General features: G+C 56.7%; 2 protein-coding genes across 3 annotated transcripts; both read left to right on the forward strand.

The window, feature by feature from the left end:
• Positions 1 to 2: 2 nt before the first annotated feature.
• On the forward strand, positions 3 to 11920 carry GALNT6 (polypeptide N-acetylgalactosaminyltransferase 6). 2 transcript variants are annotated; one of them, XM_032441095.1, is made up of 11 exons: positions 3 to 180; positions 4559 to 5115; positions 5843 to 6015; positions 6597 to 6746; positions 6874 to 7108; positions 8207 to 8324; positions 8401 to 8601; positions 9376 to 9507; positions 10022 to 10123; positions 10669 to 10821; positions 10934 to 11920. In XM_032441095.1, exons 2-11 carry the CDS (start codon positions 4628 to 4630, stop codon positions 11045 to 11047), a joined length of 1866 nt encoding a protein of 621 aa, XP_032296986.1. In that variant the 5' UTR covers positions 3 to 180; positions 4559 to 4627; the 3' UTR covers positions 11048 to 11920. The 2 variants fall into 2 exon arrangements, with proteins under 2 accessions (XP_032296986.1, XP_015742489.1); XM_015887003.2 differs by lacking the exon at positions 3 to 180 and adding an exon at positions 1507 to 1625 and having other exon boundaries at positions 10934 to 11917.
• Positions 11921 to 12042: 122 nt separating this feature from the next.
• Positions 12043 to 15242, forward strand: CELA1 (chymotrypsin like elastase 1). The gene is made up of 6 exons (XM_032441098.1): positions 12043 to 13177; positions 13358 to 13458; positions 13797 to 13922; positions 14021 to 14579; positions 14660 to 14809; positions 15121 to 15242. The coding sequence occupies exons 1-4, from the start codon at positions 13124 to 13126 to the stop codon at positions 14217 to 14219; spliced, it is 480 nt and encodes a 159-aa protein (XP_032296989.1). The 5' UTR covers positions 12043 to 13123; the 3' UTR covers positions 14220 to 14579; positions 14660 to 14809; positions 15121 to 15242.
• Positions 15243 to 15340: the final 98 nt, after the last annotated feature.

The following is a 15340-nucleotide window of genomic DNA, read 5'->3' on the forward strand; positions in this document are numbered from 1 at the left end:
ATTTCCCTTCAGTTTTACAGCGCTCAGAGCGAAACCTCAGAGCAGCAGCGAGGCAGGAAATACAGCAGCAGTGAATTACAGGCAGCAAAACCCAGGGCTTAAAATTAGCTCTCAGGAGTCCGGCAGGCGATGCTGAAGGCCAATGGTGGTGAGTCTGGGCTCTCCTCTGCTCCGTGCCAGGTAAGCTGTTGTCTGTTCTGTGCCTCAGTTTCCCCCTGCCCTTCTCAAGCAACGTGTTGGTGCTTCATTGTGTTGGGGATTTGCACATCTGTGATGCCGACAAAGCCCTGCCCGACTGATCCTCTGTAAGGCAGCTAATATTCAATCTCACATCCCAATAATCCAACGTAATTCTCACTCCAGCCCAGCTCAAATCCCTCAAATCCCCCCATACAGCTCAGGAGCCAACACAAAATGCTCAGCAGGAGATTCAAACCCTCCCAGCGTTCGTGTCTTCTGCCTTTGGGAGCCTGGAGAGGCCCCTGGGGTTTCCCCAACCAGTGTTTTTCTCACCCTCCTCTGCCCCCCTGTGCATCTCAACCACTGCTGGGCTGCACGGGGGGATTCTCATCCTCTGCTTTGAAAATGCAGCCAAGTGTTGGCACAGGGAGGTGTGTGTGGGGGGGGGTCACCATCCTGCTGTGGGGATGTGGCACTTGGGGACGTGGTCTGTGGGCTTGGTGGGATGGGTTGGAGTTGGGCTGGATGGGCTTAGAGCTCGTTTCCATCTGTGTGATTGTTTCCATGCACTGAAAGCCATCGGTGATGGGGTTGCTTGTGCTTATACCTGCCACAGTGACACGGCCACATCCTCTGGAGGGGCTACAAACAACTCTTTCACGCCACAGAATCATAGAACCACAGCATGGCTTGGGTTGGAGGAGTCCTTAAAGATCATAGAACCACAGAAGGGCTCTGGTTGGAAGGGACCTTAAATCCCACTCAGCTTTAACGTGGAGTCCTCAGCACAGCAGAGACTTTCCCTGCTTCTCCCGGCACTTTCCCTGCTATAGCAGCCACCATCCCCCAGCTGGAATCTTCATGGAGATACCACCACCTAGTGTTAAACGTGGGGCTGGAGGACAAGGAAACGGGGCGCTCAGAGCAGCTTCAGGGCTGTGCTCCATCACAGGGGACACAGCCTCACGTTCAGCCTTTCACCCACCAGGACCCCCAGGTCCTTCTCCGCAGGGAGTCCCTACTGGTATCTGGGATTACTCCAAGTGGAAACCCCTTGTTGTCCCCTCCATATCCCCTTCACTCTCCACACCTCCTGTATCACACCCCTAGAGGGCACCTGTCCCTCCCAGCAGCCTTATACCGAGCCCCGATAATCCCCACACCCCCACAGCATCTCTGCCTCTCCCCAAACCCCCCAGTGCCCCACCTCGAGTCCAACCCCCTGCACATCCCCTATAGACCCCCACCAACCTCCAGACCCCCACCATCAGCCCTCGGACCCCCTTCGATCCCCATCTCTCCGCTGCTGAGGGCGGCGTTAGGACCGCGCGGTTCGCACCTGTGGCCCGGGGCGAGGCAGGTACCGGCTGCGGTTCTGCCCCCCGCTCCGCCCCCCGGACGACACCTGCGGCCCCGGACCCGCAGCAGCCGCTGTTACGGAGCGGGTGAGTGGGGCGGTTCGGGGCTGTTTGTGGTTCCGCTGTTCGTGTTTTGGTGTCGGTTTGAGTCTCCGTTCCTCTCCCGCTCTCGGGTCCCCGCTCGCTCGGTCCCAGTTTTCGGTCTCAGTTTCGGGTTCCGGTTGCGGCTCCTCGGTGCTCGGTCCCGGTCTTGGGCTCTCGGTTTTCGGATCCTTGTTCCGGATCCCGGTCCTGGTCCCGGTCTCGGTTTTGGGTCTTCACACCCGGTCCTGGCTTGGTGGTCTCCCGGGTCTGTAGTCTTTGGGGTCCCCGGTCTTTGTGGTCCCCCAGGGCTGCCATCTTTGGGGGTCCCCAGTCTTTCGGGTCCCCCTGGGTCCCCAGTCTTCGAGGTCTGAAGTCTTTAGAATCCCCCAAGTCCCAGCCTTTGGGGTCTCCTTTCTTTGGGGTCCTCTGAATCCCCAGTCTTTGGAGTCTGCAGTCTTTGGGGTCCCTGGGTCCCCAGCCTTTGGGGTGCCCCTAGTCCCACTCTTTGGAGTCCCCTGGATACTCGGCCTTTGGGGTCCCTCTGGGTCCCCAGTCTTTGGGGTCTGAAGTCTTTGAGGTCCCCCCCTGATCCCTGGTCTTTGGGGTCCTCAATCTTCAGGGTTCCTCTGGTCCCAATCTTTGGGGTTCCCTCTGTGTCTCTGCTACTTGGCTCCCCCTGGATCCTCAGTCTTTGATCCCCAGATCATGGTCTGTAGGGTATCCTGGGTCCCTGTTCTTTAGGGTCCCATCAGGTCCCTGGTCTTTAAGTCCCTTTCTTTGTGTTCCTGGTCTTTAGGTCCCATTCCCTGGTCCCAGACCTTGGTGCTCAGGTCTATCCTGATCATCAGCCCCAGTCCTGCTCCAAATATTGGGTCTCTGGTCATGGGTCCCATTCCCTGATCCTTGGGTCCCTGTCTCAGTCCTTTGTCCCCATTCTTTGCTCATGAGTCCAGATCCTGGTCTCAGCCTTCAGTCCTCCTTTCCCAGTACTTGGTCCCCGGTCTTCATGCCTCACTCCCTGATCCCAATCCCACTCCCACCCTATTGCATCCCTGGGGTCTCCCTTCACACCCCATAGCACTCACACCCTCTCCTACCCCTCCAGCATTGCTCCTTTTCCCCCAATCTACTCAAAACTAAAGACATTCCACCACGTTCCCATGATGATGATGGGGGGGTGGAATCCCATCAATGGGGCTGCTCCATCTCCTGGCTGTTTGCCACCCCAAACACCATTGGCACCGCAGCCAACAGGGCCGTGCTGCCACGTGGAGCAGTGGGGCCGTGCTGTGTCTGCTGCATTGATGTCTCTGCCTTCTTATCAGTTTGTTATCACCATCATCATTTTGCTGCTCTCCCATTATTGCTTATTTTCTTCTATTTTTTTTTGGGGGGGGGGGGGCAGAAAATATCTCTGTTTCAACCTCAAGGTTTCCTCCCTCCATCACCGAGGAGGAAGCTGCTGTCCCATCACGTGGGCACTGTCCTGCTGCCACCCGTGACTGTGACTGTATTGGTGACCCCCTCCTCCCCTTCTCCCCTTTATTTCTTCTTTCCCCTTTTTTCCCCTTTAAAACCCTCTTTTGAATGCAACAGGCTTCATAGCTTTCACTGCACGTGTTGCTGCGTGCATCCTGGGTTTGGGTTTGGGTTTGGGTTTGGGGTTGGCCAAGGGGGGGACTCTGGGAGGGCTATAGGGGGGGGGGGGTTCTATGGTGGCATTGGGAAGGAGGGGCTGTGTGATGTAGGGCTGGAAATGTGTCCTCGTGGCACTGCCCACCCCCGGGACGCGCCCTGCGGGTGACTCAGCCCTAAGGGAGTGTGTGACGGTGTCACTGTGCTCCTATGGGACCCGGGGGGCAGCAGGGGGAGGAAACGTCCCACGTCTCAGCGCGGTTCCTATGGGGACCCTTTGGGGTTGAAGCTGTTGTGGGCTGCCTGGTGCCTTCCCCAGGGTGGCTGCGCTGAGGTTCGTTAGCGGATAACGAGGTGCTCATTAGTGTGGTCAAGGCAATGGGGATTGGGATCCTCCTCTTCACCTACAGTGCATTCACTCACACAGAGCTCCAGGAACTCTGAGGGTGAAGTTGTGGGGAGCTCAGACTACAAACAATACATGAACAGACATTCAGGGGGGGTTGAGCAGAGATTCTTCTTTTTCCCCCCTTAATTCTGCCTTTTTTTCCCTCAGCGTTGGGCAATAAAGCACAACCTGAACGCCACGTTGATCCCGGAGCCCTACGGGTGACCCGGGGGCGGAGTGTCCCCCTCCCCTATAACGCATCGCTGCGCTCCCCCCGCCCCTAAACCTCATGGGGACATGGAAGAATGGGGACCCCGCACTGAGCTCCCTGCCCTTGAAGTTGACAGCGGGGTGTTGGGGGGGGGGGCTGGGGGGCGGCTGAGCAGCTTCCAAAGCATTTTAAGAAAGAAAAAGAGGGGGAGGAAGGAGGGGGTGATCCTGAGGAGGAGGAGATGGAAGTGAATGGCTCCCGTGGAGCTTCTCCATGCTCCGGTGGCGGCGGCTCACAAAGAGCAGCGGGGAGGAATGGTTCTGCAGATGGGGCAGAGCTCCGGCTGCTGGGATTGCTGCTCCCATTGCACAGCTCACAGCGATCCCATCCGCTTGTGTCCTCCTTCCCAGGCAGGAGAAGCACCCGAGGGGCGGCTCAGTCCGTGCATCCCAAATGTTGGAGTAAACTTTCCTTTCTGTTTTAGCTTTGTTGCGCGTTGATCCTTTTGCTGCGTGCAGGGTGGGGGGCATTGCTGGGGATGATGCTTTGCATCTTGCAGCCTCCTCCCGACCTGTTTCAGGGCAGGTTTGCAGGGTGCAGGTGATGAGGAGCTCTGGGAGATGCTCTGCTCTCGACTGACAGCACACGCTTTGCAGGTTGCATGCGGGGTGAATTAACCCCTTGTGTGTTTCTCCCCTCCAGGTTAGCGGAGCCATGAAGCCCCCACGGACCCCCCGACCCTGAGCCGTGCCCCGCAGTGCTGCAGACAGCATGAGGCTGCTCCGCCGCCGCTACAGCCCGCTGAAGGTGGCCCTGGTGGGCGCCGTCTTCCTCCTCTTCCTCTTCATCCTACAGAGGGACGTCGGGGCCGGCGACCAGCGCGAGGAGCCCTGGTTGAAGAACATCGTGGATGGGAAGGACCAGGTCATCGACCTGATGCTGGGCGCCGTGCACAACCTCCGTGACTCTATGCCCAAACTACAGATCAGGGCCCCGGTGCCCCCAGAAGAGCCGCCCCATGGCGCTCGCTCCTGTCCCCCCGGCTTCTATACAGCAGCAGAGCTGCGCCCGCTGCTGGAACGGCCCCCTCAGGACCCCTCCGGCCCTGGAGCTGATGGCAAAGCCTTCAAGAAAGAGCAGTGGACGGCGGAGGAGAGCAAGGAGAAGGAGCGGGGCTATGAGAAGCATTGCTTCAACGCCTTCGCCAGTGACCGCATCTCCCTGCAGCGAGCGCTGGGACCCGACAGCCGCCCACCGGAGTAAGAGCCCCCTCCTCCCAACCACTTTTTTTGGGGGGCTGGCACCTCAGGAATAGCAAATTTCTCCCCAGTTTCTGTCTGCTTTATGCTTGATTTTGCATTGCAGCGGGTGAAATGGCACAGCAGCTTTGTGTACCTGCTCCCGGCTTCAGCATCTCCCACCCCCTACTCCCCACCCCATCCCCCCGGTTCCTCCCTCCCCTCCTTTCTTCCAGCCCGGCCCTAAGCTGACTTTTTCTTTTCTTAGCGGACTGGAACAGCCCCAGGCAGGGGGTGAAGGAAGCGGCTTCAGCACCGCCCGGTCGGATTAGAGCGTGGCCCCAACCCCTGCCTGGTCGGGGGTGGGTTTTCGAGGGGGGGGATCCTGGAGAAAAATAGCTCTGAATAGGAGGGAGAAGCCGTGGTGGCCGGCGATTATCCGTGCCTAGCAGGTGTAGCGGTCACAATGGGGGAACACCGGGTCGGGGTGGGATGGGAATGTCATTCACTGGACCGGAGGCGACGGGGGCAAAAGGAGGGGGAGAAAAGAGGTAAACCCAAATGGAAATCAAAGGGGCAAAGCCGCGGGGGCTGCCGGTGCTGCTGCCCCTCCGTGCAGAACACCGCGGTGGGGGACGACAGCGTTTTGTTCCGGCACGCCGACCCCGCTGCTCCTTCACGCCTGGTGCACGGCCGCCATAAATCCTCCTTTTTCTCCCCTTGTTTTTGATCCTTCCCCTCCCCGTAGGTGCATCGACCAGAAGTTCAAGCGCTGCCCTCCCCTCCCCACCACCAGCGTCGTCATCGTGTTCCACAACGAAGCGTGGTCCACGCTGCTGCGCACAGTGTACAGCGTCCTGCACGCGTCGCCCGCTGCGCTGCTAAAGGAGATCATCCTCGTGGACGACGCCAGCACGGACGGTGCGTGTTGGGGCTGCTGTGGGGCTGCAGGATGAGGGTGTGGGGAGCAAAACTCCCCTGGGCTTTTCTGAGCTGTTTCCTATTGAAGCCCCGAGCGCCGCTGGGTTTTTAATTCCATCCGGGTGAAGCCCGGCTGCTCGTCCCACGTCACACCTGGTTACATGACTCGTTCCACCCAAAGCAAACGAATGGGCACAGGGAGGTGATGGGAGAGGAGCAGACTTTACCCTCGTGCTCTGCTTCCGCCTGCAGCAGCTCCCAGGGTGCGTAAAGCCACACCTGGAAAACAAAGGGATTTCTGCACCTGGAGCATCTGCACTCTGCTCTCTGATGGGTTTTCTGCTCTCTGATGGGTTTTCTGCTCTCTGATGGGTTTTCTGCCCTGAGCGCTGCTCATCCCTGTGCACTCATGGGGTGACCTGGGTGGCAGTTCCCATTCTGCCCCAGTGAACTCCAAACCCAAGCCCAGGACAGCCCTCCCCATCCATTACCCCCCTGCAAAGGACCTTGCTGTGCTGCTGGGCACCAGGAGCAGGGGCTGAGCTCACCCTGAGGCTGTCCACCCTCTTCTGTTCCCCCAGAATACCTGAAGGATGAGCTGGACCGCTACGTGAAGCAGCTGCAGATAGTGCGGGTGGTGCGGCAGGCAGAGAGGAAGGGGCTGATCACAGCTCGGTTACTGGGAGCCAGCGTGGCAAGCGGCGAGGTGCTCACCTTCCTGGATGCACACTGTGAGTGTCCACCTCCCCACCACCCTCTGGGTGCCCCCGGGGTCGGGATGCAGCCCCCAGTCCTGGCACATCCCATTGAAGAGATGCCGATGCTGGTGAGGTGGGTTCACCCTTCCCCGTGCTCCAGGTGAGTGCTTCCATGGGTGGCTGGAGCCCCTCCTGTCCCGCATCGCCGAGGAGCCCACAGCTGTCGTCAGCCCTGACATCACCACCATAGACCTCAACACCTTCGAGTTCTCCAAGCCGGTGCAGTATGGCAAGCAGCACAGCAGGGGCAACTTCGATTGGAGTCTCACCTTTGGATGGGAGGTCGTGCCGCCCCGGGAGAGGCAGAGGAGGAAGGACGAGACTGTCCCCATCAAGTAAGCCTGAATATGGGGTGTTTTATCCTTCCTGTGCCAAAGTACAGCCCTACACCTGAGGAGGAGAAACCATATATAGCAGTGTGGATCAAGGGCTGAGCTGCTGGAAAGGAGCTCTGCAGAGAAGGACCTTGAGAAGGGTCCTGGTTGAACAACAGGGTGACCATGAGTGAGCAGTGTGTCCTGGTGGCCAAGAGGATCAATGGTTCCCCATGGGGCACTACACAGAGCGTGGCTACCTGGGCATGGGGTGGCACTGAGCTGGCAGAGCAGTGAGCAGGATGCTGTGTGTTCAGCTGTGCTGATTTTCCTTCTTTCTTCCCTTCCAACCCAATTTTAATAATAATAACAGCTGCCCGCTGACAGCTCGGCTCTGGGAGCCCCATGTCCTGCAGTGGCAATGGGGTTCCTCCAGCTGCTGAGCCCCATTGCCATATGGGGACACCCGACACCGTGTTTGGCCGCGGCCGCATCCTGTCCAGCAGGACCGGCTTTGTGCACAGGTCACCCGGGAGACGTCCCGGCCCCAATAAAGGTCCCTTTCTCTGTGAGCCCTGCTGGCTCCCAGCAGTGTCTCATCTCTCCCCTGCTCCTCTCTGGAGGAGAGCTGAGCTCCTTTTTGTCGTCTTCCTTTTTTTTTTCCCCTTCCCATTGAATAAAAGCAAGTTTCTGTTCCAGCCTCCCCCCCCCTCTTTCTAAAGATCAGATGGAACAGATTAGAAAAGCCAGAGGAGTGAATGGGGTGCCTGGTCACCGAGCTAATCTCTGCCTTTCTTTGCTGCCATAGGCTTTCTGTAATCAAATCCACCCTGCTTTGCTCTGGATCCCGAGGCAACACAGTGAGGCCCCTCAGTGCCACGCTGCCCCGTGTCCCTGCTGTCCCCTCCTGGCAGCAGCTCCATCCCTTTGGTGCCCCATTGCTGTGGCCATGGGAGCATGAGGGGCCGCATGTGGGGCTTGGCTCACAGCTGGTTGTGGGGTGCTGCTGCCCTCTGCCATGTCCCTTATAATTCAGATCTGAGTTTTGGTGTTTTCTTAACCTGTTCTGCAGATGGAGACCCTCCAGCCTTATGGGTTCTTTTCTCCCCTCTCCTATAGGTCCCCAACCTTTGCCGGTGGCCTCTTTGCCATCTCCAGGTCCTACTTTGAGCACATCGGTTCCTACGACGACCAGATGGAGATCTGGGGGGGAGAGAACGTGGAAATGTCTTTCAGGGTGAGCCCCAGGGGGCACAGCTTTGGGGACGGCCTCAGTCCCAAGGCTGCTCACCCCCTGTGTCTCATCCCTATAGGTCTGGCAGTGTGGGGGTCAGCTGGAGATCATCCCCTGCTCCGTCGTGGGCCATGTCTTCCGTTCCAAGAGCCCCCACACCTTCCCCAAGGGCACCCAGGTCATCTCCAGGAACCAAGTCCGCTTGGCTGAGGTCTGGATGGATGACTACAAGGAGATCTTCTACCGGAGGAACCAACAGGCTGCGCAGATGGCCAGAGAGGTACCCACACACCAGCGGGGGTCTCACTGCTGTAGAATGCTTGGGTGGGAAGGGACCTTAAAGAAAGCAGACCCATAGGAGGGTTGGGTTGGAAGCTAAAACATTATGGAACCATAGAATATTGGAATGGTTGGGTTGGAAGGGTCTTTATAGACCACAGTAGGATGGTTGGGGTGGGAGGGTCCTTAAAAGATCATAGAATCATAGGATGACTGGTTGGAAGGGTCCTTAAGGGTCATAGAGCCATAGGATGGTTGGGTTGGAAGGGTCCTTAAGGGTCATAGAGCCATAGGATGGTTGGGTTGGAAGGGTCTTACGGGGTCATAGAGCCATAGAATGTTTGGGTTGGAAGGGACCTTAAAGATCATAGAGCCATAGAATGGTTGGGTTGGAAGGGACCTTAAAGCCCATCCAGCTCCAGCCCCTCCTGTCAGGTCCTGGGGTCTGAGCTCCTGCCCTGAGCTTGGGTTTGATCAGCAGGAGGTGCAAGAGCTCTGCAGGCTCAGCTTAGAGCAATGAAATCAAGTGCAGATGGGGAAACACAACCAAAGAAAATCATCCCTTTGGGCCGTAAGGCTTTCTAGCCACTTTTACATCCCCAACGTGTTCTGCCACAGCTCAGCTTTGCTCTGGTGCCCATCGGGGTCCTGCGGTGGGTGGGAGGATGGAACTTTGGGCCTCTGGGGGAGGTGGGGGGGGATATGAGGGGGGTACGGGGGGGTTCCTGCTGGCTCCGGAGATCAGTTTAATTCTCTCACGTGACTTTGCCGATAGAAGACGTATGGTGACATTACAGAACGGCGCAGGCTGAGGGAGCGGCTGCACTGCAAGAACTTCACCTGGTACCTGCAGAACGTCTACCCGGAGATGTTCGTCCCCGACCTCAACCCGACCTCGTACGGAGCAGTAAGTGCGGCTTTGGGAGGGCTTCGCTTACAGCAAAACGCCTTTTTTGCTTCAGCTGGGAGCTGGAATCCAGCAGAGCCGGTTCGGGGACCCCGGGGAACATCGTGCGGCCACAGCGGGGCGGAAGAGCCGGGCGCTTCCCGGAGCTCCGTGCCATCCCGGGGCGCAGACGGGCGCATCGCCCCGAGGGACGGGCGGGTTCCGGGCTGTTGCTGACGTCTCTCCGCCCCTTCTCCGCCCGCTTCTGGCTCTGTTCTGTTTCCTGAACCTTTATTCGCCTCCCGTTGTCTGTCCGGCGGTTCCTCGCCACGTCCTGGAAGGGACGGAGAGCCGGAGCTGCAGCGGCACCGGGGCAGCCCTGAGCCAGGCTGAGCTCCGGCAGCCCCTTTTAATACTTTTAATAATGTTTTTCGATTATTATTATTACTTAATTTAAAAATAAAGGCTTATATATATATATATATATATATTTATGTATATTTTTAAGGATGATTGTTATTATTTTCCCGTGCAGATTAAGAACAGCGGCACCAACAGCTGCCTGGACGTCGGGGAGAACAACCACGGGGGGAAGCCGCTCATCATGTACCCGTGCCACGGGATGGGGGGCAACCAGGTGGGCACAGAGCCCCCCCCCCCTCTGCAGCCCCCTCAGCCCCCCTCATTGCCCCCCTCAGCCACCACCCTGTTTCATCATCATCCCTCCTTTATCCCTTCATCCCCACCACCGGGGTAATTATACCCCACTCCCCCCCCCAGCTCTATCTTATCACTTCCTACCTCTGCTCTCAGGGCTGCTTTATCCATTTTCCTCACCCTGAGGTTTATTTCATTGTGTTTCCCTCACAAACTGGGGGTTATTTCAGCCGGTCCCACCCCTCCTGCCCTTTGAGGGCACTCTTATCCATTTCCCTCCCAACCCAAGAGCTATTTTCTCACGTCCCCCCCCCCCATCCCAAGGACTATTTTATCGTTATTCCCCCCCCTCCTCCCCCCACGAGTGTTATTTCCTCATGTTTCTCACCCCTACGGGTTATTTTACCCCCCCCTTTCCCCCAAGGGCTCTTTTATCGGGTGTTCCCCAGCCTGGAGTTCTGGTTCCTTCAAGCACCCCCCACACTGTGCCCCCCCCTCCTCCATCCCTGCTCTCTCCCCCCGCAGTACTTTGAATACACGACCCAGCGCGACCTGCGGCACAACGTGGGCAAACAGCTCTGCCTGCGGGCGGGGGCGGGGCCGGTGCAGCTCGGGGAGTGCAGCTTCCGTGGGCAGCCCACGCGTGTGCCCCCCGACGAGGAGTGGGAGCTGACACAGGTGAGAGTCACTGTAAGCATCCCAGCTCCTTGCTGTATCCCAGCTCCATGCACTCAGTGCATCCCTGAGGGCTGAGCTGAACCGGGCTCTGTTCTGCTCTCTCCCGATCCAGGACCATCTCATTAAGAACCACGCATCCCGAATGTGCCTGACAGCTCGTGGCAAGCACCCAGCCATGGCCCCCTGCGACCCCTCAGACCCCCACCAGCTCTGGTCCTTCACCTAATGGCAGCACACTGGGACCCAGCCACACTCAGGGCACTGGCAGCCGACTCTTTCCCTTCCTTATTATTATTATTAATATTCTTTTTTTTTCTTTTTTTTTTTTTTTATTTAAAAGAAGCAAAAAAAAAAGCCTTAAATATGCTGCAATTCACATCTGGCCTTGAACTCAGCCCTGTGCCTTTTGCAAACCCCGTGGAGAGATGGGGTGATAATGTGAGGAACCCTAAAAGGGGGATCATGGAGGAGCCCAAAAAAGAGTCGTGGAGGAGCCCAGTGCTGCCTTTTAGTGCCTGAATGGGAGAGATGGTGCTGGACTCATGTTGGACTCATCAAAGAGACCCCAAATTTGCCCTTGGGGCGTTCTAGAAGCTGTCACAGCTGCCCCTTCCCTATGCCTGAGGAGGGCAGTGGGGTTGGCCCGGCTGTGGGAGATGGACTGGGGGCTCAGCCCCATAGAGAGGAGCCTGGTATATGTATGGGGTGGCTGCTGGGACCCAGCCCCACATCAGCACCCAGTGTCCCCACTCATGGTTGGGGAGAGGGGCCTTGGGCAGCTCTGTGGGGTCACCTGCCTTAAATCCCAGCCTTGATCGTAGGGGAAACATTAGATGGTAATTATTACTTTGGTCATTATGATGATGTGGTCGTTGTTTCTTGGGGAGGTTCCATTGGTCCTCGTGCTGAGCAGGAGGAAGGAGCAGGGCTGTGGGGTGCTCCTGGGTGCTATGCCGGGGTCACCCAACTGCAGTCCCTGTTGTTCCCCCAGCCCCCACTGCTCCCCCCCCCCCCTATTTGGTACCTTTTCATTGATAGACGGGGAGGGTCCACCTTTGGGTACGTGACCTGAAATAAAGAGATGATTTATTTTACAGACCCCGTCTTGGATCTGTTTCCTCCCCAGAACTGCCCCCAGCCCTGCTCTGGTTCCATTACCCTGGAAATCCTCTTATTGTCTGCAGACCAAATGCCCCTTTGAAGCCTCATTGTTGCATTGATTCCTGGGGGTCTCAGGTTTGCCACGGGTACAGTTGGGTTGTGCCTCTGCTGTGTGTGCCTTTCTGTGCTGATAAAGGCAAATAAGTGATTATTCAGAGACAATTTTTCCCCACAAAATCTCGTGTTTTCTGCAGTGATAAGAGCAGAAATGCAGCAGCTGCGTTTTTTTCTTTCCTGTTTCTTTTTTTGTTTTGTTGTTGTCTTAATGCTCATGGAACCTGGGATATGTGCCCAGTGCTGTTCTATGCTCCCATAGAATAGAACCATAGGGTGGTTGGGTTGGGAGGGTCCTGGAAGGTCATGGAACCATAGGATGGTTGGGTTGGAAGAGTCTTGAAAGGTCATGGACCAATAGGGTGGTTGAGTTGGAAGGGTCCTTAAAGATCATAGAACGTTGGAATGGTTGGATTGGGAATGTCCTTAAAGATCATAGAACCATAGGGTGGTTGGGTTGGAAGGGTCCTTAAAGATCATAGAATGGTTCCTTCTGTCATTCCAAGTGCACCATTCATCTTGGTGCCATCTGTCAGTGTCCTGAGGATGCTCTGATCCCATCACTGATAAAGACATTGAAGAGCACCCATCCCAAGAAGGACCCCTGGGGGTCACCAGCCATCCCCCCCTCCAGCTGAGCCTTCCAACCCAGGTGTAGATGTGGCCAAGCAGGTGCGCTGTGCTGATAGCAGGTGAACACATCCTGTTCCTATTGCACAAAATGGGTTAAAATAAACAAGTTTACTGTAGGTTGCTTGCACTGAGAGTACTTTTAGCTCTTGGCTTCTGACCTTCGTGGCCAAGTGTGTTTTGGAAAAGGGACCAAGGCTGCTCGATAGGGTTGGGACACCTGTGGGGTTCCCATCCCTCCTTCTCCATCCCCTATAAAGCAGCGTGCAGCGAAGTCTCAGCCACATCATCACCATGATGCAGCTCCTGCTCCTCGCTGCCCTCGCGCTGTGCGGTGAGTCCTTGTGCCGACGGGGTCGTTAGCTGCTAACGAGCTCTCAGATTTGGGGTTCTGGGGAGCAATGGGTGTCACTGTCCCTTTCCCACAGGATGCCATGCAGAGTCAGTTTCCGATGGGATGCAACGTGTGGTCGGGGGGACTGAGGCGAAATCACATGCCTGGCCCTCACAGGTAGATTGGGTTGGGGTCCTGTGATGAACCCAGGGGCTTCCCATCCCCTCTGGCTTCCCATTCCCTTTGGATTCCCATCCCCTTGGGTCTCCCATCCCCTTTGGGTCTCCTGTACCCTTCAGGTTCCCATTCCCTGGGAGCTCCTGTCCCCCCATCTCACCTTGTGCGGTTTCCCCCCAGATCTCCCTCCAGTATTACTCTGGGGGCAGCTGGCACCACACCTGTGGAGGGTCCCTCATCCGACAGAACTGGGTGCTGACAGCAGCCCACTGCGTAGACAGGTGAGCAGGATTGGGAGCCCCGTTGTGTCCTGAAAATGCCATTTTTTCCAGCAAAAATAGAAAGGAAAAATATTAGCTGTCCCCACACAGAGAGTGGCAGCTCTTGCTGATCTTTCTGTCAAGGACTTGGGGTCATCATGATCTTTCTATTATGGGGAACTATCCCTAAAAGCATCTTATTGTATGGGTGACTCTTTGCTATAGAACTATATGGTTGGGCTGGGAGAGTCCTTAAAGATCATAGAGGCACAGAATACTGGGCCAAGTCCCTTCCTTCATCCTGCTGTGTTGACCCCTGAAGCAATAACTGTTTGTCCTGATCCTTTGCTTTTCTGCAGTAACCTGAACTTCCGCGTCGTCGCCGGTGACCATTACCTCAACAGGAATGAAGGCAGCGAGCAGACCTTCGGCGTCAGCAGCATCATCAAGCACCCCAACTGGAACCCCAACAACGTGGCCGCGGGGTAACGCACCCGGGGAGGGGGGTTGTCAGGAGGGAGCCCTGCAGGGCTGTGGGGGTCTCTCCACGTTCTCTATGGTGCCCTTTGTGTCCTCCCCACAGCTACGACATCGCCCTGATCCGACTGTCGGGTTCGGCCACGCTCAACAGCTACGTGCAGCTGGCAGTGCTGCCCAGCCAGGGCACCGTGTTGGCCAACAACTACCCCTGCTACATCAGCGGCTGGGGGCTGACCAGCAGTGAGTGCCATGGGCAACCCAGGGACACTCAACCCATGCAAAAATACTCATGGGTTTTATAGGGCTTACCAAAATTCATTAAGAATCTGGGAAAACGGGGAAGGTTAATCACTTTTGGACATGGGATGAGTCCCCCAAGGGATGGATGATGTCAAGCAAGTATTTTGGAGGGCTCTATGAGATGCTCAAGGCTGGATGCTTCCATGCAGATATTTTGGGGGGTGTTATGGGGTCTATTTGATCTATGGGTTTTAACGGGCCCTTGTTCACTTGTAGCCAATGGGCAGCTGTCGAATGCGCTGCTGCAGGCTTACCTGCCTGTCGTGAGCTACAACATCTGCTCCAGCTACTCCTACTGGGGCTCCACTGTCAAGAACACCATGATCTGTGCTGGTGGGGATGGCGTGCGCTCCGGCTGCCAGGTACAGCCCCGTCACCCACCATCACCCGCTGTCACCCCCTGCCCCATTACAGTCCCACTCTGATGGGTGCCCCTCCATAGGGTGATTCGGGAGGCCCCCTGCACTGCGCTGTCAATGGGGTGTACCAAGTGCATGGAGTCACCAGCTTCGTCTCCGGCTACGGCTGCAACGTGCGCAACAAGCCCACCGTCTTCACCCGAGTCTCTGCCTACATCTCCTGGATATCCAGCGTAAGGAGATGGGGGTTGTTTTGCCTGTGGGGTCGTGCATAGGGGACCTGCATGGCTTCTCTAACCACTGGGATGGTGTGGAGCACCCAAGGGGGCATGGAGAACCCAATGGGGAATGGAAAACTCAATGGGGAATGGAGAACTCAATGGAAATGGAGCACCTAGTGAGGAGTAGGGCACCCAATAGGGGATGGAGCACCCAAGGGGTAATGAAGCACTCAGTGGGATGTGGAGCACTCAGTGGGGTCATGCTAGCAACTCAATGGGAGCACTGTGGATCTGTGGGGTTACAGCCCTTGTTCTCCTTCCAGGTGATCTCCTAAACAAAGCGGCAGCAGAAGTCCAGCCCCAGCCCTGAATGTGGACACTGAGCATTTCAGCTGGGAACATTCATGTCTCCAAACTGGCATCAATAAATTGTGTTCTTCAGTGAGATTGTGCTGACTTGTTATTATCACCTCATCCAGTGCTGTAGGGTCAAAGCACACCCACGCCACCCCCATGGTGCTCGAGGTGGGAAACAAGCAGCAA

This window comes from Coturnix japonica, linkage group LGE22C19W28_E50C23, assembly GCF_001577835.2.
Source record: "Coturnix japonica isolate 7356 linkage group LGE22C19W28_E50C23, Coturnix japonica 2.1, whole genome shotgun sequence".
NCBI lineage: Eukaryota > Metazoa > Chordata > Aves > Galliformes > Phasianidae > Coturnix > Coturnix japonica.